The following is a 23,874-nucleotide window of genomic DNA, read 5'->3' on the forward strand; positions in this document are numbered from 1 at the left end:
TTAAGGTATGGTAAGGTACAGTATAGTAAGGTATAATATATTAAGGTATGGTAAGGTACAGTATAGTAAGGTATAATATATTAAGGTATGGTAAGGTATAGTATAGTAAGGTATAATATATTAAGGTATGGTAAGGTATAGTATAGTAAGGTATAATACATTAAGGTATGGTAAGGTACAGTATAGTAAGGTATAATATATTAAGGTATGGTAAGGTATAGTATAGTAAGGTATAATATATTAAGGTATGGTAAGGTATAGTATAGTAAGGTATAATACATTAAGGTATGGTAAGGTATAGTATAGTAAGGTATAATATATTAAGGTATGGTAAGGTACAGTATAGTAAGGTATAATATATTAAGGTATGGTAAGGTACAGTATAGTAAGGTATAATACATTAAGGTATGGTAAGGTACAGTATAGTAAGGTATAATATATTAAGGTATGGTAAGGTATAGTATAGTAAGGTATAATATATTAAGGTATGGTAAGGTACAGTATAGTAAGGTATAATATATTAAGGTATGGTAAGGTATAGTATAGTAAGGTATAATATATTAAGGTATGGTAAGGTACAGTATAGTAAGGTATAATATATTAAGGTATGGTAAGGTACAGTATAGTAAGGTATAATATATTAAGGTATGGTAAGTTATAGTAGAGTAGTAGAGTGACTCCAGTGTTTCTCCATCATACAGTGGAAGATCTAGAGAGGAATGATGGAACAATGCAGAAGCCTTATTACATGTCCAGGAACCTGATGAGGATCCTCCGCAAACCCAAACCGTTTGTTACAGCCCTGCCAGAGTAGTAGTAACCTTTAACCCCTGAGTTAACCCCTAACCTTTAGCCCAACCCTCTTCCAATAAACCTATCAGCATTCTTATTCTGGCTACCTATGGTGTATCTATTTAGGGAGTCAGACATGCATCCTTCGTTGTTAAAAGAGGAAGTATTTATACGAAATAGAAAATATTATTCTATACATTCCAATTACTTCACCATTACTGCACAATACTACACAATATATGACTTCTCTTATAAGAATACTTCCTCTAGAGCCGAATGATTGATAGAAATGTAATGTGATCACTGTACATGAACAAACTCTGTGAGAGGTCAAGGCCCAGGTCTGGGCAGTGCTATGACTGAGTAGGCCTTGGCTTTGAGTACCACACTGGCTACTCCTATCAGGTCTGGTAGAGAGGTCTGGCTTTCAGCAGGTACGAACTGGAAATCTCGCAACAAGTAGGCGGTGAACAGAAACAATTCCATTTTGGCCACGGCCTCCCCCAAACACAGCCGAGCGCCCCCTCCGAAAGGCAGGAGAGCACGCGTCGAGGCCCCCCCACCCTCCAGGAACCGCTCTGAAAGAGAGAGGGTCTACTGTTAGCTGCTGCTGGAACTATGTTGCTGAGCCAAGTGAAAGCAATGCTAGGCTACATCCCAAATGGTACCCTATTCCCTATATAGTGCACTGCTTTTAACCTGAACCTTATAGGGAATAGGATGCCATTTGGGACATTGCCAGTACACTCAATAGCCCAGCACCTGGTTTGAAGGAATAGGGATCCGTCCACACTGCAGGGTCATGATGCGCCCCAAACAAATTGGGGATGATGACAGTGTTCTTAGGGATGAAGTAGCCTGCAATACTGAACACATATGGAAAAGACACAAAATTATACATTGCAAATACATTGAGTATATCAAACATTAGAAACACCTTCCTAATATTGAGTTGTACCCCCCCTCCCTCAGAACAGCCTCAATTCATTGGGACATGGACTACAAGGTGTCGAAAGCGTTCCACAGGGATGCTGGCCCATGTTTACTCCAATGTTTCCCACAGTTGTGTCAAGTTGGCTGGATGTCCTTTGAGAGGTGGACGATGCTTGATACACACAGGTAATTGTTGACAGTGAAAAACCCAGCAGCGTTGCAGTTCTTAACACAAACTGATGCGCCTGGCACCTACTACCATACCCCATTTAAAGGCAATGGAATATTTTGTCTTGCCCATTCACCTTCTGAATGGCACACATACACAATCCACGTCCCAATTGTCTCAAGGCTTAAAAATCCTTCTTTAACCTGTCTCCTCCCCTTCATCTAGACTGATTCGCCTGGTCTGCCTGGATTCGCCTGGTCAGTCTGTGATTTGGAATGAGCAGGTGTTCTTAATGTTTTGTATACTCAGTGTATAAACATGCATTAGTTCTGTATGATGAGGTATTACATTTAGGTAGAAAAACGGCACAGAAGGGAAGTTGGCAAGGCAAATGTACTGTACAAAGCAGAGTAACAGCATGAAAACATAAGCTCCCTTAGGATGGTGAAAGTTACACATAACTGTACAGTACTTTCCCATAGTGCATTGATTGAGATGCTCTGTAGAGTAATGTTATACAGTAATGATATACAGTAATGATATAGAGTAGAGATATACAGTAATGCTATACTGTACTACAGTAAGTATATCTCAGAGGAGACTGGTGGGAGGGGTTATAGGAGGACAGGCTCATTGTAATGGCTGGAATGGATTTGATGGAACACATCAAGTAAATGGAAATGTTTGACTCTGTTCCATTTATTCAATTTTAGCCCGTCCTACTATAGCTCTTCCCACCAGCCTCCCCTGGTATAGCTTCTATTCACCTGCTGTCTCTGATGGCTCTGTGAGGAACGGCTAGCGGAGCCACAGGTCTGAGTCTGAGCACCTCACTGATCACAGCACACAGCACTGGCAGCCTGTGTCTGTCACTGTACTGAGGGTAGCGCCCGTCCAGCACCGAACACAACTCATCATACACTCTGTACTGCACCTAGGGAGGAGGAAAGAGAGAGATGGAGGGAGAGAGTAAGAGAGACGGAGGGAGAGAGAAAGAGAGAGAGAGATGGAGGGAGAGAGTAAGAGAGACAGAGGGAGAGAGAAAGAGAGAGAGCGATGGAGGGAGAGATAAAGGGAGAGAGAGTGAGAGAGATTGAGTGAGAGAGAAAGAGAGTAAGAGAGACAGAGGGAGAGATAAAGGGAGAGAGAGTGAGAGAGATTGAGTGAGAGAGAAAGAGAGAAGCATCTCACCATGTGAAGTGATCTCAAACGTAAGTTTTGACTTACAGTCTATAATGGAATGCAAGCCAACAACACATCTGTGGGTTTCAGTCTAGTTCCATCTCTATAGAATACTATGTAAAAGCATATATCAAAGGTCTGAGGACACTGGTGAATACAGTGCATTGTATTGTATTGTAGTGTAGTGTAGGTTATTGTAGTATAGTGTGTAGAGTAGTGTTGTGTAATGCATTGTATTATAGTGTGGTATAGAGCAGTGTAGTGTATATACTTCTGTAGTGTAGTGTATTGTAATGTAGTATAATGTGTAGAGTAGCGTAGTGTAGTGTAGTGTAATGCATTGTATTATAGTGTGGTATAGAGCAGTGTAGTGTAGTGTAGTAGTGTAGTGTAGTGTAGTGTATAGAGTTATATAGTGTAGTGTATATACTTCTGTAGTGTATCTAATTCTGTAGTGTAGTGTAGTGTATTGTATTGTAGTATAGTGTGTAGAGTAGTGTAGTGTATTGTAGTGTAGTGTAGTGTAATGCATTGTATTATAGTGTGGTATAGAGCAGTGTAGTGTAGTGTAGTGTATAGAGTTATATAGTGTAGTGATGTGTAGTGTATATAATATGTAGTGTATCTAGTTCTGTAGTGTAGTGCAGTGTAGTGTATTGAGTTCTGTAGTGTAGTGATGTGTAGTGTATCGAGTTCTGTAGTGTAGTGCAGTGTAGTGTATAGAGTTCTGTAGTGTAGTGATGTGTAGTGTATCTAGTTCTGTAGTGTAGGTCAGTGTAGTGAATAGAGTTCTGTAGTGTAGTGCAGTGTAGTGTATAGAGTTCTGTAGTGTAGTGATGTGTAGTGTATCTAGTTCTGTAGTGTAGGTCAGTGTAGTCTATAGAGTTCTGTAGTGTAGTGCAGTGTAGTGTATTGAGATGTGTAGTGTATCTAGTTCTGTAGTGTAGTGCAGTGTAGTGAATAGAGTTCTGTAGTGTAGTGATGTGTAGTGTATCGAGTTCTGTAGTGTAGTGCAGTGTAGTGTATAGAGTTCTGTAGTGTAGTGATGTGTAGTGTGAGTTCTGTAGTGTAGTGCAGTGTAGTGTATAGAGTTCTGTAGTGTAGTGATGTGTAGTGTATCTAGTTCTGTAGTGTAGGTCAGTGTAGTGAATAGAGTTCTGTAGTGTAGTGCAGTGTAGTGTATAGAGTTCTGTAGTGTAGTGATGTGTAGTGTGAGTTCTGTAGTGTAGTGCAGTGTAGTGTATAGAGTTCTGTAGTGTAGTGATGTGTAGTGTATCTAGTTCTGTAGTGTAGGTCAGTGTAGTGAATAGAGTTCTGTAGTGTAGGTCAGTGTAGTGTATAGAGTTCTGTAGTGTAGTGATATGTAGTGTATCTAGTTCTGTAGTGTAGGTCAGTGTAGTGAATAGAGTTCTGTAGTGTAGTGCAGTGGTTCCCACACTTTTATTAGTCCCCTACAAACATTCAACCTCCAGCTGTACCCCCTCTAGCATCATATTAATGTCTTTTGCCATCATTGTAAGCCTGCCACACACACACACTGTATAATACATTTATTAAACATAAGAATGAGTGTGAGTTTCTGTCACAACCCGGCTCGGGGGAAGTGACAAATAGCTCTTATAGGACCAGGGCACAAATAATAATATAATAATCATCATCAATCATTTTGCTCGTTATTTAACCATCTTACGTATAAAACCTTATTTAAAACCTTAATCTAAAATTGTGAATAACTCACCACAGGTTAATGAGAAAGGTTTGCTTGAAAGGATGCACATAACTCTGCAATGTTGGGTTGTATTGGAGAAAGTCTCAGTCTTAAATCATTTTCCACACAGTCTGTGCCTTTATTTAGTTTTCATGAGGGCCGAGAATCCACTCTCACGTGGTTGCAAAGGGCATCCGTGTCTTAACAGCTGGATTTGCCAAGGCAGGATACTCTGAGCGCAGCCCAATCCAGAAATCTGGCAGGGGCTTCTGATTCTGATTCAATTCAATTTTCCCAGAACAGCTTGTTGTAATTTCGATGAGGCTCTCTTGTTCAGATATGGTAAGTGGACTGGAGGCAGGGCATGAAAGGGATAACCAATCCAGTTGTTTGTGTCATCCACTTCGGAAAGTACCTGTGTAATTGCGCACCCAACTCACTCAGGTGCTTGGCTATATCACATTTGACATTGTCCGTAAGCTTGAGTTCATTTTCACACAAAAAATCAAAAAATGATGGAAAGACCTGTGTGTTGTCCTTGTTAAAGCAGACAGAGAAGAGCTCCAACTTCTTCATCATAGCCCTGATTTTGTCCCGCACATTGAATATAGTTGTGGAGAGTCCCTGTAATCCTAGATTCAGATCAGTCAGGCGAGACAATACATCACCCAGATAGGCCAGTCATGTGAGAAACTTGTCAGACAAGTGAAAATTATGGTCAGTAAAGAAAACTTTAAGCTCGTCTCTCAATTCCAAAAAACATGCCAATACATTGCCCCTTCATAACCAGCGCACTTCTGTATGTTGTAAAAGCGTTACATGGTCGCTGCCCATATCTTTGCATAGTGCAGAAAATACATGAGAGTTCAGGGACCTTGCTTTAACAAAGTTAACCATTTTCACTGTAGTGTCCAAAACGTCTTTCAAGCTGTCAAGCATTCCCTTGGCAGGAAGAGCCTCTCGGTGGATGCTGCAGTGTAGCCAAGTGGCATCGGGAGCAACTGCTTGCCTGCGCGTTACCACTCCACTATGTCTCCCTGTCATGGCTTTTGCGCCATCAGTACAGATACCAACATGAGCAGCAGCTACGGACCGTTAGTGGAATTCCAACGAGAGAATAACGGTTCATGTGATTGGATGTTAATTATTTGACTAGGATACCTGTATTTGACATTGTGTTGTTAACCACTAGATGGTTGAATTTTATTTTTGGCAGTGAAACAAGGTTAATCAGGCGAGGAAAAAACCTCATCCAAATGTATAACCCCGTTGGACTGTTTGAAAATGTGAAGCAGAAAACATTTTTAAAAAGTGTGAATCACATTTTTATTTGACGTACTCCAGACGACATTGTTCGTATCCCTGGTGGTAGTATAGTGTATCTTATTCTGTAGTGTAGTGTAGTGTTTCGAGTTCTGTAGTGTAGTATAGTGTATAGAGTTCTGTAGTGTAGTGTAGTGTAGTATAGTGTATAGAGTTATGTAGTGTAGTGTAGTATAGTGTATCTAATTCTGTAGTGTAGTGTAGTGTTTCGAGTTCTGTAGTGTAGTATAGTGTATAAAGTTATGTAGTGTAGTGTAGTGTAGTGTAGTATAGTGTATAGAGTTATGTAGTGTAGTATAGTGTATCTAATTCTGTAGTGTAGTATAGTGTATAGAGTTCTGTAGTGTAGTATAGTGTATAGAGTTCTGTAGTGTAGTATAGTGTACAGAGTTCTGTAGTGTAGTGTAGTATAGTGTATCTAATTCTGTAGTGTAGTGTATAGAGTTCTGTAGTGTAGTGTAGTATAGTGTATCTAATGCTGTAGTGTAGTGTAGTATAGTGCATCTAATTATGTAGTGTAGTATAGTGTATCTAATTCTGTAGTGTAGTATAGTGTATCTAATTATGTAGTGTAGTGTAGTATAGCGTATCTCATTCTGTAGTGTAGTATAGTGTATCTAATTCTGTAGTGTAGTGTAGTGTTTCGAGTTCTGTAGTGTAGTATAGTGTATAAAGTTATGTAGTGTAGTGTAGTGTAGTATAGTGTATAGAGTTATGTAGTGTAGTGTAGTATAGTGTATCTAATTATGTAGTGTAGTATAGTGTATAGAGTTCTGTAGTGTAGTGTAGTGTAGTATAGTGTATAGAGTTCTGTAGTGTAGTATAGTGTACAGAGTTCTGTAGTGTAGTATAGTGTATCTAATTCTGTAGTGTAGTGTATAGAGTTCTGTAGTGTAGTATAGTGTATAGAGTTCTGTAGTGTAGTATAGTGTATCTAATTCTGTAGTGTAGTGTATAGAGTTCTGTAGTGTAGTGTAGTATAGTGTATCTAATGCTGTAGTGTAGTGTAGTATAGTGCATCTAATTATGTAGTGTAGTATAGTGTATCTAATTCTGTAGTGTAGTGTAGTATAGCGTATCTCATTCTGTAGTGTAGTATAGTGTATCTAATTCTGTAGTGTAGTGTTTCGAGTTCTGTAGTGTAGTATAGTGTATAGAGTTATGTAGTGTAGTGTAGTATAGTGTATAGAGTTATGTAGTGTAGTATAGTGTATCTAATTCTGTAGTGTAGTGTAGTGTATAGGGTTCTGTAGTGTAGTATAGTGTATAGAGTTCTGTAGTGTAGTGTAGTATAGTGTATAGAGTTCTGTAGTGTAGTATAGTGTACAGAGTTATGTAGTGTAGTGTAGTATAGTGTATCTAATTCTGTAGTGTATAGAGTTCTGTAGTGTAGTATAGTGTATAGAGTTCTGTAGTGTAGTATAGTGTACAGAGTTATGTAGTGTAGTGTAGTATAGTGTATCTAATTCTGTAGTGTAGTGTATAGAGTTCTGTAGTGTAGTGTAGTATAGTGTATCTAATGCTGTAGTGTAGTGTAGTATAGTGCATCTAATTATGTAGTGTAGTATAGTGTATCTAATTCTGTAGTGTAGTATAGTGTATCTAATTCTGTAGTGTAGTGTAGTATAGAGTATCTAATTCTGTAGTGTAGTGTAGTATAGAGTATCTCATTTTGTAGTGTAGTATAGTGTATCTAATTCTGTAGTGTAGTATAGAGTATCTAATTATGTAGTGTAGTGTAGTATTGTAACGGTTTTCATTACTTGAAGGAGAGGCGGACCAAAACGCAGTGTGGTTATATTGATTCATGTTTAAAAAAAACAAGATAAACACGAACACTACAAAACAATAAATGTGGAAAACCAAAAACAGCCCTATCTGGTGCAAACACAGAGACAGGAACAATCACCCACCCACACACAGTGAAACCCAGGCTACCTAAGTATGATTCTCAATCAGAGACAACTAATGACACCTGCCTCTGATTGAGAACCATACTAGGCCGAAACATAGAAATACCCAAATCATAGGAAAACAAACATAGACTGCCCACCCCAACTCACGCCCTGACCATACTAAACAATGACAAAACAAAGGAAATAAAGGTCAGAACGTGACAAGTATAGTGTATCTAATTCTGTAGTGTAGTATAGTGTATCTAATTCTGTAGTGTATAGAGTTCTGTAGTGTAGTGTAGTATAGTGTATCTAATTCTGTAGTGTAGTGTATTGTATAGAGTTCTGTAGTGTAGTATAGTGTATCTAATTCTGTAGTGTAGTGTATAGAGTTCTGTATTGTAGTGTAGTATAGTGTATCTAATTCTGTAGTGTAGTGTAGTGTATTGTATAGAGTTCTGTAGTGTAGTATAGTGCATCTAATTCTGTAGTGCAGTGTATAGAGTTCTGTAGTATAGTGCATCTAATTCTGTAGTGTAGTGTAGTGTAGTGTAGTATAGTGTATCTAATTCTGTAGTGTATAGAGTTCTGTAGTGTAGTGTATAGAGTTCTGTAGTATACTGTAGTGTAGTGTATTGTATAGAGTTCTGTTGTGTAGTCTATTGAGTTATGTAGTGTTAGTGTATAGAGTTCTGTAGTGTAGTGTGTAGAGTTCTGTAGTGTAGTGTGTAGAGTTCTGTAGTGTAGTGTGTAGAGTTCTGTATGGTAGTGTATAGAGTTCTGTAGTGTAGTGTGTAGAGTTCTGTAGTGTAGTGTGTAGAGTTCTGTATGGTAGTGTATAGAGTTCTGTAGTGTAGTGTGTAGAGTTCTGTAGTGTAGTGTGTAGAGTTCTGTAGTGTAGTGTGTAGAGTTCTGTAGTGTAGTGTGTAGAGTTCTGTAGTGTAGTGTGTAGAGTTCTGTATGGTAGTGAATAGAGTTCTGTATGGTAGTGTATAGAGTTCTGTGGTGTAGAGTATTGCGTTCTGTAGTGTAGTGTATGGAGTTATGTAGTGTAGTGTATAGAATTCTATAGTGTAGTGTACTGAGTTATTTAGTGTAGTGTAGTGTAGTGTATTGAGTTTTGTAGTGTTGCGTATTGTATTGAGTTCTGTAGTATAGTGTATTGAGTTCTGTAGTGTAGTGTATTGAGTTCTGTAGTATAGTGTATTGAGTTCTGTAGTGTAGTGTATTGAGTTCTGTAGTGTAGTGTATAGAGTTCTGTAGTGTCGTTTATTGTATTGAGTTCTGTAGTGTTGCGTAGTGTATTGTGTTCTGTGGTGTAGTGTAGTGTATAGAGTTCTGTAGTGTACCTCAGGCCTGTGCAGTAGAAAGGCCACAGTCCAGCTTAGCCAGGCAGCTGTTGTCTCTGTTCCCCCGATCAGAAGGTCCACAGTGGCCATGTGGACGTGAGTGTCTGTCAGGACCTGTGAATGGACCATGTCCTTACTGCAGACCATGAGCATATGGGTGCCAATTCGGATGCGCAATATAACACTTAATATTACACATTTATAGCAATTAGTAGGCTTATATTGTAAGCATTTGCAATGTCATTTCGATTGATTACCACAATAAACCACAGCCTGGTCTCATAGACGAGACATGACATAGTAACCGTTAATCTGGAAAATCCAAATTAGTATGATATGTTACGTTTGGTGTGGTTACATAAGAAAGAAAGTAACTTAACGCGAATGTCTAGCAACCCAAGGGTTGTGTGTTTGAATCTCGTCACGGATAACTTTTATCTAATCAGCAACTGTGCAACTACTTACTACTTTTTAGATGCTTTGCAACTACTTAGCATGTTTGCTAACCCTTCCCCTAACCAAAACTTTAACCCTTTAATCTAACTCCAAACCTTAACCCCTAACCCTAACCCCAAGCCTTTCTAACGTTAGCCTTAGCCACCTAGCTAACGTTAGCCACAACAAATTAGAATACGCAACATATCATACTTTTTGCAAATTCATAACATATTGTACGAATTTCAGTTTATACATACTATAGAAAATGTAACCTATAATACTAATTGTAGTGTCCTGGATTCACTTCACTATCTTACGTCTACATCTGAGTTCAGGTTGTAAACCATGATAAGAACCTACCACTCCCTGTGTTGTGTCCTGGGGCTTCCCAAGGCCGTTGAGGAGAAGGCTTGTGATGGCCATGTCTTCCTCTGATGTTTTGCTCGGTACCTGCATCTGTGGCAGCAATACATTTCATATCTTCCATATGCTACCAATGGACCCATATTACATTATAGATGCTTTTTACAAACTTTGACATGATTGTCTTTGTGTTTGCTGCTGGCTACTTGAACATACGTTTGAAAAAGAAGCTACAGTATTCACACCAACCTTGTACTCATCCAGATGTGTTCTGATGATGTCATCTCTCCTGGCCACCTCTTTCAGAAGACGGGAGAACGGAGGATTGGGCAATTTCTTGGACAAATGGGAACAGATCAATATAACTCCACAATAGAATCACATATTCCCACTTTTGTTTGCACCATTTTAGACATTTTAATTTGTGTATCAGAGTAGCTGTCTGTGCATGCAGTTTCCCTGTCAGATAGTGTAGTATGAGTGTATAAACTTGACCGACCCTGAGCAGTGGGAAGGAGTCCAGAGCAGAGATCCAGGGAGAGCCCCATAGAGACACGATCTCATTAAGACAGCCATGCAGTGTCTGCAGCTCTGCAGAACTCTTCTCATACTAAAAGACACAGACAAATAGACAAAGGTCACAAACACCGACAAATGAATCAATATATTACAGGAAGTCCCACTTTTACCATTTGATACTACTGTATGTAAAGCGTCTTTGTTTCCTTGAAAAGTTATTTAAAAAAATCCCATTTGTTAATGTTATTATCATTATCATAATTATTATTATTATCATTATCCTAGTATTATCATAATTATTATTATTATCATTATCCTAGTATTATCATAATTATTATTATTATCATTATCCTAGTATTATCATAATTATTATTATTATCATTATCCTAGTATTATCATAATTATTATCAACATGATTATTATTTACAGTACACACAGTAGTACAGTAGAGCTTTACCATATGTGGCATAACCCTTTTCCACCTTCTATAACATGATTTTACATTATTCATAAAGCACCAATAGGTTTTTCTTTCCTAAAGGATTGATAAACCCTTTCAGGTTGTTGTTAGATTCAACTGGGATATAATGAGATATTACTTCATCACTGAAACAATATACAGTACTATTACATAACCCACTGGGCACAGACATCAGTTCAACATTGTTTTGAGTTCATTCAATGTGAAATCAACTAAAAATGTCACCTTGTCATTGGATTTAGGTTAAAGTTGGTTAAAGTTGGGTAAAAGGATAAATAAATCCCTTACATTGATGAGTTTTTGCAAATCCAATTAGTTTTCCAAGTTGATTCAACTTCATCACATAGATTTCTTTGCGTTGAAATGACATGGAAACAATGTTGATTCAACCAGTTTTTGCCCAGTGGGAAGTTTATTGGATCAAAATGTGTTGTTGGTCAATTTGATGTCATTCATTGCGTAAAGTTGCACAACCTTAACAGTAAACAAACCATGCATGGCTATTACAGTACGCACACCACCCACATACACAAAACACATGGACGACTGTGTGATCACGCTCTCTACAGCCGATGTGAGTAAGACCTTTAAACAGGTCAACATACACAAGGCTGCGGGGCCAGATGGATTACCAGGGCGTGTATTCCGAGCATGCGTTGACCAACTGGCAAGTGTCTTCACTGACATTTTCAACCTTTCCCTGTCTGAGTCTGTAATACCAACATGTTTCAAGCAGACCACCATAGTCTCTGTGCCCAAGAACACTAAGGTAACCTGTCTAAATGACTACTGACCCGTAGCACTCACATCTGTAGCCATGAAGTGCTTTGAAAGGCTGGTCATGGATCACATCAACACTATTATCCCAGAAACCCTAGACCCACTCCAATTTGCATACTGCCCCAACAGATCCACAGATGATGCAATCTCTATTGCACTCCACACTGCCCTTTTGCACCTGGACAAAAGGAACGCCTATGTGAGAATGCTATTCATTGACTACAGCCCAGCGTTCAACACCATAGTGCCCTCAAAGCTCATCACTAAGCTAAGGGCCCTGGGACTAAACACCTCCCATTGCAACTGGATTCTGGACTTTCTGAAGGGCTGCCCCCCAGGTGGTGAGGGTAGGTAACAACACATCCACCACGCTGATCCTCAATACGTGGGCCACTCAGAGGTGCGTGCTCAGTCCCCTCCTGTACTCCTTGTTCACTCATGACTGCACGGCCAGGCACGACTCCAACACCATCATTAAGTTTGCCGATGACACAACAGTGATAGGCCTGATCACCGACAGCAACGAGACAGCCTATAGGGAGGAGGTCAGAGACCTGGCCGTGTGATGCAAGGACAACAACCTCTTCTTCAACGTGATCAAGACAAAGGAGATGATTGCGGACTACAGGAAAAGGGGGACCGAGCACGTCCCCATTCTCATCGACGGGGCTGCAGTGGAGCAGGTTGAGAGCTTCAAGATCCTTGGTGTCCACATCACCAACAATCTAACATGGTGCAAGCACACCAAGACAGTCGCAAGAGGGCACGACAACGGCTATTCGCCCAACGGCTATTCCCCCTCAAAGATTTGGCATTGGTCCTCAGATCGTCAAAAGGTTCTACAGCTGCACCATCGAGGACATCCTGACAGGTTGCATCTCTGCCTGGTATGGCAACTGTTCGGCCCCCGACCGCAAGGCACTACAGGGGTAGTCCGTACAGCCCAGTACAACACTGGGACCAAGCTTCCTGCCTGCTTCTCTGTTATTATCTATGCATAGTCACTTTAATAACTCTACCTACAAGTACATATGACCTGAATTACCTCGACTAACTGGTTCCCCCACACATTGACTCTGTACCGGTACCCCCTGTATATGGCCTCGCTATTGCTATTTTACTGCTGCTCTTTAATGATTTGTTACTTTTATTATTTATTTATTTGGGTATTTATCTTAAAACTGCATTGTTGGTTAAGGGCTTGTAAGTAAGCATTTCACTGTAAAGTCTACACCTGCTGTATTCGGCACATGTGACAAATGCGATTTGATTTGATTTGATCACCAACCCCACTAGATAACCAGCCTGGTTCAATTTTCCAACTGTGATATATAACTGCTTATGGTGTCTCTGCTTTTAGATAGCTTACCCACGCAGTGGTTAATAAAATACATGACTATATTTCCGTCATGGTTATCCCTTGGCCAAACCTGGTGTCTCTCTTCATTCTAATTCTGGGTTATGTCCCAAATAACACCCTATTACCTATATAGTGCACTAGATTTTCACCAAAGCCCAAGTAGTGCACTATATAGGGAATAGGGTGCCAGTCCTGGTGTATACACTGTACAGACTCAAAGAACTGACAGATAGCCGGCTTCAAATAGTGTGTTTCTTCCAGATACTTGATTGAGCCTGCCTGGAGCAGCCGGATCAAATGGGTGTGGTTTCTTTTTTTGGGACTGTTCCATTGATTCCGTTGTGCCAGGAAAGCTCAATCAAGTGCAGACAACAAATACTATTTGAACCCAGGTGTGATCCTCACCTCTTTCCCAAAGGCCAGTGTGGTGATGATGTTACTGGCTGCTACAGTGAAATCCTCAGAGAGATCCGCAGCTCTGCCGTTATAGTCCAGCAGCACCTGATGGATCACAGGTTACATAGTCAGATATAAACTTCCTCACGGTAAACTAAATATTGATTGCCTCAACTTAAGAAGATGAGTTACCCCGCTGACTTGTAACTTCAACTTTTTGGGGGTTGCAACTTTTCCAATTTGAAACCACTACATCGTCATTACACAGGGCCACAAACAAGAAGTACAACAAGTGATACATCATTAAGTTGTGGTTGGCATGTTGCTGAGGTTGTGTTGCATTGTGTAATCTCCAGTTGAGTCAGTCAGTGTACTGGTACATGCTGGTTTACATTCCTTCTCAGAACACAGTGTATTTGTTCCATGCTGCTGTTCCCTCCCTTGGTAGAGAAAGTGTTATGTGTTCTGTGTAAGGGTTCAAAATACCTGCACATTGGTGTATGCTCCATTATAGTTCATTACAATGTTTTGACCCCCAGAAAGGTCAAAGGTCTTCGTGGAGTTAACATTTGAATAAACCATACAGGAGCATACAACCATATAATTACATATAGAACTCTAGAATGCTGAAGCTGAGAGATTCTTTTTGTGAGGGTGGATACTTCACAAATCCAAAATCTTTATTTCTAACTGGCTTACCACCAGAACCTAATCAAGCATCTGAACAAATGACAAAATATTTTAGTTCTGGTTTAACCCAGATTAGGATCCTAGCAACATGACACACATTCATCCATCTTGGTCAGGGAATCTTTCCTTTGAGAAACTGATCAAATGTGTTCAAATATTGTGTAAAACAATGAATTTGTACATATACAGGTCATTCTGAAAGTATTCAGACCCTTTCTCTTTCCCCAATGTTGTTACGTTACAGCCTTAATCTAAATAAATACACATTTTATCAATCTACACACACTACCCCATAATGACAAAGCAAAAACAGGTTTAGAACTGTCATGTGTTTCATCTCTACTTGTCTCAGGTGGAGGGCCTGTTTCTGGATGACCCCATGGAGCGACTGCTGGGAGCAGCGTTGCAGTGCATTATGGGCCAGACGGCGATGGGCCCTCCACTCCTCACTGTAGTCCCCCAGAGAGATGGAGCGGCCTCCCCCTGACACCACGTCTCCTGAGAGACCGGTAGGGAGGGAGGGAGGGGGGTAGAGAGAGAGAAGGAGAGAGAGAGGTAGGTAGGTAGGAAGAGATGGAGGGAGCGATGAGATGGGGTGGGGCGAAATGGAGGGCGGAGAAAGAGAGTGAGGTGAAGGGTAAATCATTTGAATCAAAAGCACTGTTGGCTCAGAGTAACAGAAGTGAGTGATGGTTGCTGGGAAAACTCGGGTGGTTCTAGTAACATGTTCTTCACCAGTGTAAGAATGTGGTCTCCCAGCAAAGTCCGACCATTTCTTCACCAAGGCTTCTCTGATGATGTCACCACTGTTTAATACCACCATGGCTGCAGCAAACACAACATACAGAGTCAAGACAAACGTACTGTAATACTGAAAACATTCACATACTGAGGATATTACATGTATAAACAACTATTCTAACTGTCTTGAAACAGAGTTAACTTGAGTGAAGTGACTTCATTACTGGTGTTGCCACACTTGAGGCGGTAGATGTTGCCATAGCGACGTGCCAGGGAGGTCAGGTGACTGGGCAGGTGGTCGTGTGCCAGCTCCAGCATGTTGCCCAGCAGAGGGAGAGAGAGAGGGCCAGGGAGAGAGGGAGAGAGAGAACGGGGAAAGAACTGATAGAAAGAGTGCAGAAGTCTAGACCCAACAGCTGGGATGGAGGAGGTGGATAACATACAGTAGGAACACAAAGGGAAAGTTGGTTGTTATTCTCTTCATGATGTTACTGCTGACCATTGCTAATCAAGCGAAGCCACGTGCCCATATGGAAAATGACTTGTCCTACTACCATTTACATTGAGGTTTACATAAGGCCCATTCATAGCCTATAATCTGATGATAAGCAGAGTTCCAGGTTAAGCAGCTTTTGAGATAGATTGTTGAACAGACTCATAGATTGTCCTGGACCCTTGAAGGGCCAATCAGCAGTTGATACATCCATCATATGTATGATATTAAGGATATGTACCCATTGATTCTTAAAGAATATAACTTAGAAATGCCTTAATGAGCTTAGTTCCACTGTCGTTCCCCAATCAGAACCCAAAATATTAGATTGTTTTACTCCAATGTTTGTAAACAAAGTGAATGTCAACAAACACCGTAGAGCATCAAAACATGGTTACAACTATCATGTTGATATCATGGATAGCTCCGTCTATGAATTTGAGAGAGATGGCATTTCTCCAGCCACATCAAACAGTGGTGGGAAGAGGACTTTGTCTGTGTTTCAACAGCTAGTTGGCCCTTTACATGTAGGACATAGACAGTACAGTACATACAGGAAGAAAGAGCATTGTATTGATTACCTGTAGGACATAGACTGTACAGTACATACAGGAAGAAAGAGCATTGTATTGATTACCTGTAGGACATAGACTGTACAGTACATACAGGAAGAAAGAGCATTGTATTGATTACCTGTAGGACATAGACTGTACAGTACATACAGGAAGAAAGAGCATTGTATTGATTACCTGCTGACTGACATCCATTGGGTTCTCCCTGTGTAACTTTGTCTCCTTTTCCAGGGAGGTAGATGAGCAGGATCCATAACAGTGTAAGCATGACCACAGCACCCACAATCACCACTGACACATATGCTGTCATTATGCAGGCTTTAAGTCTCACTCTCCCTGTCCCCCCAAAAATCACCTTTCACTCTGGTCTTCCCTTTTATACAGGACTCCTGACAGACCCTGCATGTGCCACCCCTCTTCAGTGTTGGTATGGTCCTGCTCAAGGATGGGTAAATATTGTCTTGTCTTGACCCTCTGGATAACCAACTATTATTTCAATGTATTTATATGGAAGAAAAAATTGTATATTACCTGAGGACATTGTACAGTACATACAGGAAGAAATCCATTGGATATCTCAGTAACATGTTGACCTGACACACCAAAGCACTGAAGGTATTTGGCTTGTTCTCATGGTGCATTTGGGTGGAAATATGGCTCCCAGTTGGAGGATGATTGAAGTCCTTTGGTCAGCCCAGGTTAGGTTGACCACAGCACCCATCAATCACCACTGGTCAGCATATGCTGTCATTATGCAGGGTCTTTAAGATGTCCTTCCCTGGTCCCCCCAAAAATCACCTTTCACTCTGGTCTTCTTTATGAAGCCTTTGGTCAGCCCAGGTTAGGTTGCACCACAGCAGGATCTTTATGGTCCTTTGGTCAAGCCCATGGTAAATATTGTCTTGTCTTGACCCTCTGGATAACCAACTATTATTTCAATGTATTTATATGGTGGAAAAAAATAACAGCTGAGAAATTGCACCACGGCAGGATCTTTATGATGTCCTTTGGTCAGCCCATGTTGACCTGACACCAAAGCACTGGGTCTTTATGATTGTTCTTTGGTCAGCATTTGGGTGGAAATATGGCTCCCAGTTGGAGGATGATTGAAGTCCTTTGGTCAGCCCAGGTTAGGTTGCACTACGGCAGGGTCTTTATGTAGTCCTTTGGTCAGCCCAGGTTAGGTTGCACCATGGCAGGGTCTTTATGAAGTCCTTTGGTCAGCCCAGGTTAGGTTGCACCACGGCAGGGTCTTTATGATGTCCTTTGGTCAGCCCAGGTTAGGTTGCACTACGGCAGGGTCTTTATGATGTCCTTTGGTCAGCCCAGGTTAGGTTGCACCACGGCAGGGTCTTTATGATGTCCTTTGGTCAGCCCAGGTTAGGTTGCACCACGGCAGGGTCTTTATGATGTCCTTTGGTCAGCCCAGGTTAGGTTGCACCACGGCAGGGTCTTTATGAAGTCCTTTGATCAGCCCAGGTTAGGTTGCACCACGGCAGGATCTTTATGAAGTCCTTTGGTCAGCCCAGGTTAGGTTGCACCACGGCAGGATCTTTATGAAGTCCTTTGGTCAGCCCAGGTTAGGTTGCACCACGGCAGGGTCTTTATGATGTCCTTTGGTCAGCCCAGGTTAGGTTGCACCACAACAGGGTCTTTATGAAGTCCTTTGATCAGCCCAGGTTAGGTTGCACCACGGCAGGGTCTTTATGATGTCCTTTGGTCAGCCCAGGTTAGGTTGCACCACGGCAGGGTCTTTCTGAAGTCCTTTGGTCAGCCCAGGTTAGGTTGCACCACGGCAGGATCTTTCTGAAGTCCTTTGGTCAGCCCAGGTTAGGTTGCACCACGGCAGGGTCTTTCTGAAGTCCTTTGATCAGCCCAGGTTAGGTTGCACCACGGCAGGGTCTTTATGAAGTCCTTTGGTCAGCCCAGGTTAGGTTGCACCACGGCAGGGTCTTTATGATGTCCTTTGGTCAGCCCAGGTTAGGTTCCACCACGGCAGGGTCTTTATGATGTCCTTTGGTCAGCCCAGGTTAGGTTGCACCACAACAGGGTCTTTATGATGTCCTTTGGTCAGCCCAGGTTAGGTTGCACCACGGCAGGGTCTTTATGATGTCCTTTGGTCAGCCCAGGTTAGGTTGCACCACGGCAGGGTCTTTATGATGTCCTTTGGTCAGCCCAGGTTAGGTTGCACCACGGCAGGGTCTTTATGATGTCCTTTGGTCAGCCCAGGTTAGGTTGCACCACGGCAGGGTCTTTATGATGTCCTTTGGTCAGCCCAGGTTAGGTTGCACCACAACAGGGTCTTTATGATGTCCTTTGGTCAGCCCAGGTTAGGTTGCACCACGGCAGGGTCTTTATGATGTCCTTTGGTCAGCCCAGGTTAGGTTGCACCACGGCAGGGTCTTTATGAAGTCTTTTGGTCAGCCCAGGTTAGGTTGCACCACGGCAGGGTCTTTATGAAGTCTTTTGGTCAGCCCAGGTTAGGTTGCACTACGGCAGGGTCTTTATGTAGTCCTTTGGTCAGCCCAGGTTAGGTTGCACCACGGCAGGGTCTTTATGATGTCCTTTGGTCAGCCCAGGTTAGGTTGCACCACGGCAGGGTCTTTATGATGTCCTTTGGTCAGCCCAGGTTAGGTTGCACCACGGCAGGGTCTTTATGTAGTCCTTTGATCAGCCCAGGTTAGGTTGCACTACGGCAGGGTCTTTATGTAGTCCCTTGGTCAGCCCAGGTTAGGTTGCACTACGGCAGGGTCTTTATGTAGTCCTTTGGTCAGCCCAGGTTAGGTTGCACTACGGCAGGGTCTTTATGATGTCCTTTGGTCAGCCCAGGTTAGGTTGCACCACGGCAGAGTCTTTATGAAGTCCTTTGGTCAGCCCAGGTTAGGTTGCACCACGGCAGGGTCTTTATGAAGTCCTTTGGTCAGCCCAGGTTAGGTTGCACCACGGCAGGATCTTTATGAAGTCCTTTGGTCAGCCCAGGTTAGGTTGCACCACGGCAGGGTCTTTCTGAAGTCCTTTGGTCAGCCCAGGTTAGGTTGCACTACGGCAGGGTCTTTATGAAGTCCTTTGATCAGCCCAGGTTAGGTTGCACCACGGCAGGGTCTTTATGATGTCCTTTGGTCAGCCCAGGTTAGGTTGCACCACAGCAGGGTCTTTCTGAAGTCCTTTGGTCAGCCCAGGTTAGGTTGCACCACGGCAGGGTCTTTATGATGTCCTTTGGTCAGCCCAGGTTAGGTTGCACCACGGCAGGGTCTTTATGAAGTCCTTTGGTCAGCCCAGGTTAGGTTGCACCACGGCAGGGTCTTTATGATGTCCTTTGGTCAGCCCAGGTTAGGTTGCACCACGGCAGGGTCTTTATGAAGGACATGTGATTTTAAAGAGGATGATTGAAGTCCTTTCTGAAGGACATGTGATTTTAAAGAGGATGATTGAAGTTCTTTGGTCAGCCGAGGTTAGGTTGCACCACGGCAGGATCTTTCTGAAGGACATGTGATTTTAAAGAGGATGATGTTTACTTTGCTGGAGAGACTCAGATAAGAACAGAGGTGGGACCTATACAGCATGAGTTCACATAGAAGTAAGTCAAAAGATGGGACCAAAGTATCACATTGAAAAATATTAATAGGAATCATTCAAGGCAATTTGAAAAATAAATGTTTTCAGCTGAGTTTTGAGAATGATCTGCACAATCCTCTCTCTTCCCTCCCCTCTCTCATAACTCTATCCTGTCCTCTCTCTTCCCTCCACCTCTCATAACTTGATCCTCCCCTCTCTCTTCCCTCCTCTCTCTCTTTCTCCCCTCTCTCTTCCTCCTCTCTCTTCCCTCCTCTCTCTCTTTCTCTCCTCTCTCTTCCTCCTCTCTCTCTTTCTCTCCTCTCTCTTCCTCCTCTCTCTCTTCCTCCTCTCTTTCTCTCCTCTCTCTTTCTCCCCTCTCTCTTCCTCCTCTCTCTTCCCTCCTCTCTCTCTTTCTCTCCTCTCTCTTCCTCCTCTCTCTCTTTCTCTCCTCTCTCTTCCTCCTCTCTCTCTTCCTCCTCTCTTTCTCTCCTCTCTCTTTCTCCTCTCTCTCTTCCTCTTATCTCTTTCTCTCCTCTTTCTTCCTCCTCTCTCTTTCTCCTCTCTCTCTTTCTCCCCTCTCTCTTCCTCCTCTCTCTCTTCCTCCTATCTCTTTCTCTCCTCTCTCTTCCTCCTCTCTTTTCTTCCTATCTCTCTTCCTCCTCTCTCTCTTCCTCATATCTCCCTTTCTCTCCTCTCTCTTCCTCCTCTATCTTCCTCCTATCTCTCTTTCTCCTCTCTCTCTTCCTCCCCCTCTCTCTTCCTCCTACCTCTCTTTCTCTCCTCTCTTCCTACTATCTCTCTTTCTCTCCTCTCTCTTCCTCCTCTCTTTTCCTCCTATCTCTCTTCCTCCCCCTCTCTCTTCCTCCTACCTCTCTTTCTCTCCTCTCTTCCTCCTCTCTCTCTTCCTCCTACCTCTCTTTCTCTCCTCTCTTCCTCACCTCTCTCTTCCTCCTATCTCTCTTTCTCTCCTCTCTTTCTCTCCTCTCTCTTTCTCCCCTCTCTTTCTCTCCTCTCTCTTTCTCCCCTCTCTCTTCCTTCCCTCTCTCTTCACTCTCCTATCTCTTCCACCCTCCCTCCCTCCCCTCTCTCTCCCTCCCCTCTCTCTTCCTTCCCCTCTCTCTTCCTCCCCCCTCTCTTTGTTCCCCTCTCTCTTCCTCCTCTCTCTCTTCCTTCACCTCTCTCTTCCTCCCCTCTCTCTTCGCTCATAACTCACTTTCTTCACTCTCTATCCTTTCCACTCTCTCTTCCCTCTCCTCCCTCTCTTCCCTTTCCTCTCTCTCCTCCCTCTCCTCTTCCTCTCCATTGCTTTGTTGTCCCTGTGTCTGGGCTGCAGTCCTCAGAGTTTGTAGAGACGCACAGTCTCTTCTCATGGTCTTCATGTTCACAGTGATCACAGTGCAGACCATCCTCAGCAGAACACAGCCCAGCAATGACGAGAACACTGCATAGAAAGTGGAATCGACAACAAAGGGATCTCTCTCAACGTAAATCAGATGGGTCTTAGTCACTGACAGACACGTCGTCATAGATGACAGCACACTAATACTTCCCACGGTCCTCCAGTGAGATGTTAGAGAGCACCAAAGAGGAGTGAGGACGAGACGCATTCATTCGGCCCTCCATACCGCAAATCATTTCTGCGTTGGCAGACATACAGTGTGTTTTGTGTGTCCATGATAACATCGTCCACCAGATCGCTCTGTCTGTACCATACAACCTCAGCAGGCTGAGTGAAATCCGCATTACAGCCGAGAGCAGCTTCACTTCCCTCTGAGAAGACTCTGACTTGCAGCACACCAGCAGGTCACAGCATTGAAGTATCCTGAAACCCCTAAAACATAAACAGAAGCCTGTTTGGTTCAGCCTCAGTGATGGGATGACCAGGGTGTAATTCCCTGACACTCTTCCATCCACCATGTACATTTGTTCCCCTTGGCCAGTGAGGTTTTCCTCTGAGGTGCTTTCACACTGCTATTCTAAATCTAAATCTGCCAGTATGCAACTCTTCTCCACTGGGGTCAGTGTTAAAGACAGGCAGTGCATTTTCTCCCAATGTGCAATGGAGATACATTGCCTCAGGCCTCACTTCCATCAACTCCCTGTAAACACATTGCTGGGGCTCCAGTACCATTAAAACAAAAGATATCTTGTCCTCAGTGGTGAAGTTGGTGATACGTAGAGTGGAGCTGTTCTCAACCATTTGCCATCCCATTTCATCCTCCAAGAAATGTGCTAGGGAACTAATGATGTCCCAAATGTTCAAATATAACCACCGGATGGTCACATTGTCACCACCCCTTGCCGTCCCACACAACAGGTCTACTGTCTCTCCTAACTGGATAAATGGCACAACTGGCTTCTGTGCCATTTGTCCAGCACACCTTGTAATGCCCAGAGTCTGACTGAGTGAGGTTGTTGATCTGGAGATAAGAATTGTTCCTCAGATTCACAGAAAGCTTTTAGACGATCCCATAAGTCTGCACCCAGGGTGGAATTCTCAGGTGAAGGGTTAGAGGTATTCACAGCAGCAGACTCTCTTCAGGTGAAGGGTTAGAGGTATTCACAGCAGCAGACTCTCTTCAGGTGAAGGGTTAGAGGTATTCACAGCAGCAGACTCTCTTCAGCTGTGAAGGGTTAGGTGAGGGTTATTCACAGCAGCAGACTCTCTTCAGGTGAAGGGTTAGAGGTATTCACAGCAGCAGACTCTCTTCAGCTGAAGGGTTAGAGGTATTCACAGCAGCAGACTCTCTTCAGGTGAAGGGTTAGAGGTATTCACAGCAGCAGACTCTCTTCAGGTGAAGGGTTAGAGGTATTCACAGCAGCAGACTATCTTCAGGTGAAGGGTTAGAGGTATCTTCAGGTGAAAAGCAGACAGACTCTCTTCAGGTGAAGGGTTAGAGGTATTTACAGCAGCAGACTCTCTTCAGGTGAAGGGTTAGAGGTATTCACAGCAGCATACTCTCTTCAGGTGAAGGGTTAGAGGTATTCACAGCAGCAGACTATCTTCAGGTGAAGGGTTAGAGGTATTCACAGCAGCAGACTCTCTTCAGGTGAAGGGTTAGAGGTATTCACAGCAGCAGACTCTCTTCAGGTGAAGGGTTAGAGGTATTCACAGCAGCAGACTCTCTTCAGGTGAAGGGTTAGAGGAATTCACAGCAGCAGACTCTCTTCAGGTGAAGGGTTAGAGGTATTCACAGCAGCAGACTCTCTTCAGGTGAAGGGTTAGAGGTATTCACAGCAGCAGACTCTCTTCAGGTGAAGGGTTAGAGGTATTCACAGCAGCAGACTCTCTTCAGGTGAAGGGTTAGAGGTATTTACAAAAGCAGACTCTCTTCAGGTGAAGGGTTAGAGGTATTTACAAAAGCAGACTCTCTTCAAGTGAAGGGTTAGAGGTATTTACAGCAGCAGACTCTCTTCAGGTGAAGGGTTAGAGGTATTTACAAAAGCAGACTCTCTTCAGGTGAAGGGTTAGAGGTATTTACAGCAGCAGACTCTCTTCAGGTGAAGGGTTAGAGGTATTTACAAAAGCAGACTCTCTTCAGGTGAAGGGTTAGAGGTATTTACAAAAGCAGACTCTATTCAAGTGAAGGGTTAGAGGTATTTACAGCAGCAGACTCTCTTCAGGTGAAAGGTTAGAGGTATTCACAGCAGCAGACTCTCTTCAGGTGAAGGGTTAGAGGTATTCACAGCAGCAGACTCTCTTCAGGTGAAGGGTTAGAGGTATTCACAGCAGCAGACTCTCTTCAGGTGAAGGGTTAGAGGTATTCACAGCAGCAGACTATCTTCAGGTGAAGGGTTAGAGGTATTCACAGCAGCAGACTCTCTTCACAGCAGCAGACTCTCTTCAGGTGAAGGGTTAGAGGTATTCACAGCAGCAGACTCTCTTCAGGTGAAGGGTTAGAGGTATTTACAGCAGCAGACTCTCTTCAGGTGAAGGGTTAGAGGTATTTACAAAAGCAGACTCTCTTCAGGTGAAGGGTTAGAGGTATTTACAAAAGCAGACTCTATTCAAGTGAAGGGTTAGAGGTATTTACAGCAGCAGACTCTCTTCAGGTGAAAGGTTAGAGGTATTCACAGCAGCAGACTCTCTTCAGGTGAAGGGTTAGAGGTATTCACAGCAGCAGACTCTCTTCAG

General features: G+C 42.8%; 2 protein-coding genes across 2 annotated transcripts in view; one reads left to right on the forward strand and one right to left on the reverse strand.

Moving 5' to 3' along the window:
* Positions 1-877, forward strand: part of LOC135520933 (choline transporter-like protein 4) — a 30,419-nt gene extending 29,542 nt beyond the window's left edge. Inside the window, exon 22 of the mRNA XM_064946809.1 lies at positions 702-877. Coding sequence (XP_064802881.1) covers positions 702-814 — 113 coding nt within the window. The 3' untranslated portion in view covers positions 815-877. The remainder of the gene's footprint in view (positions 1-701) is intronic.
* LOC135520934 (steroid 21-hydroxylase) lies at positions 639-16,698 on the reverse strand. Its single transcript, XM_064946810.1, has 12 exons — positions 16,362-16,698; positions 15,344-15,535; positions 15,114-15,203; positions 14,722-14,876; positions 13,698-13,793; positions 10,652-10,762; positions 10,402-10,488; positions 10,150-10,245; positions 9,352-9,465; positions 2,662-2,828; positions 1,555-1,658; positions 639-1,370 (listed from the first exon to the last, which is right to left on the reverse strand). The coding sequence occupies exons 1-12, from the start codon at positions 16,492-16,494 to the stop codon at positions 1,123-1,125; spliced, it is 1,593 nt and encodes a 530-aa protein (XP_064802882.1). The 5' UTR covers positions 16,495-16,698; the 3' UTR covers positions 639-1,122.
* Between the last annotated feature and the right edge of the window lie 7,176 nt (positions 16,699-23,874).

Source organism: Oncorhynchus masou, chromosome 29 (genome assembly GCF_036934945.1).
Source record: "Oncorhynchus masou masou isolate Uvic2021 chromosome 29, UVic_Omas_1.1, whole genome shotgun sequence".
Classification (NCBI taxonomy): Eukaryota; Metazoa; Chordata; class Actinopteri; order Salmoniformes; family Salmonidae; genus Oncorhynchus; species Oncorhynchus masou.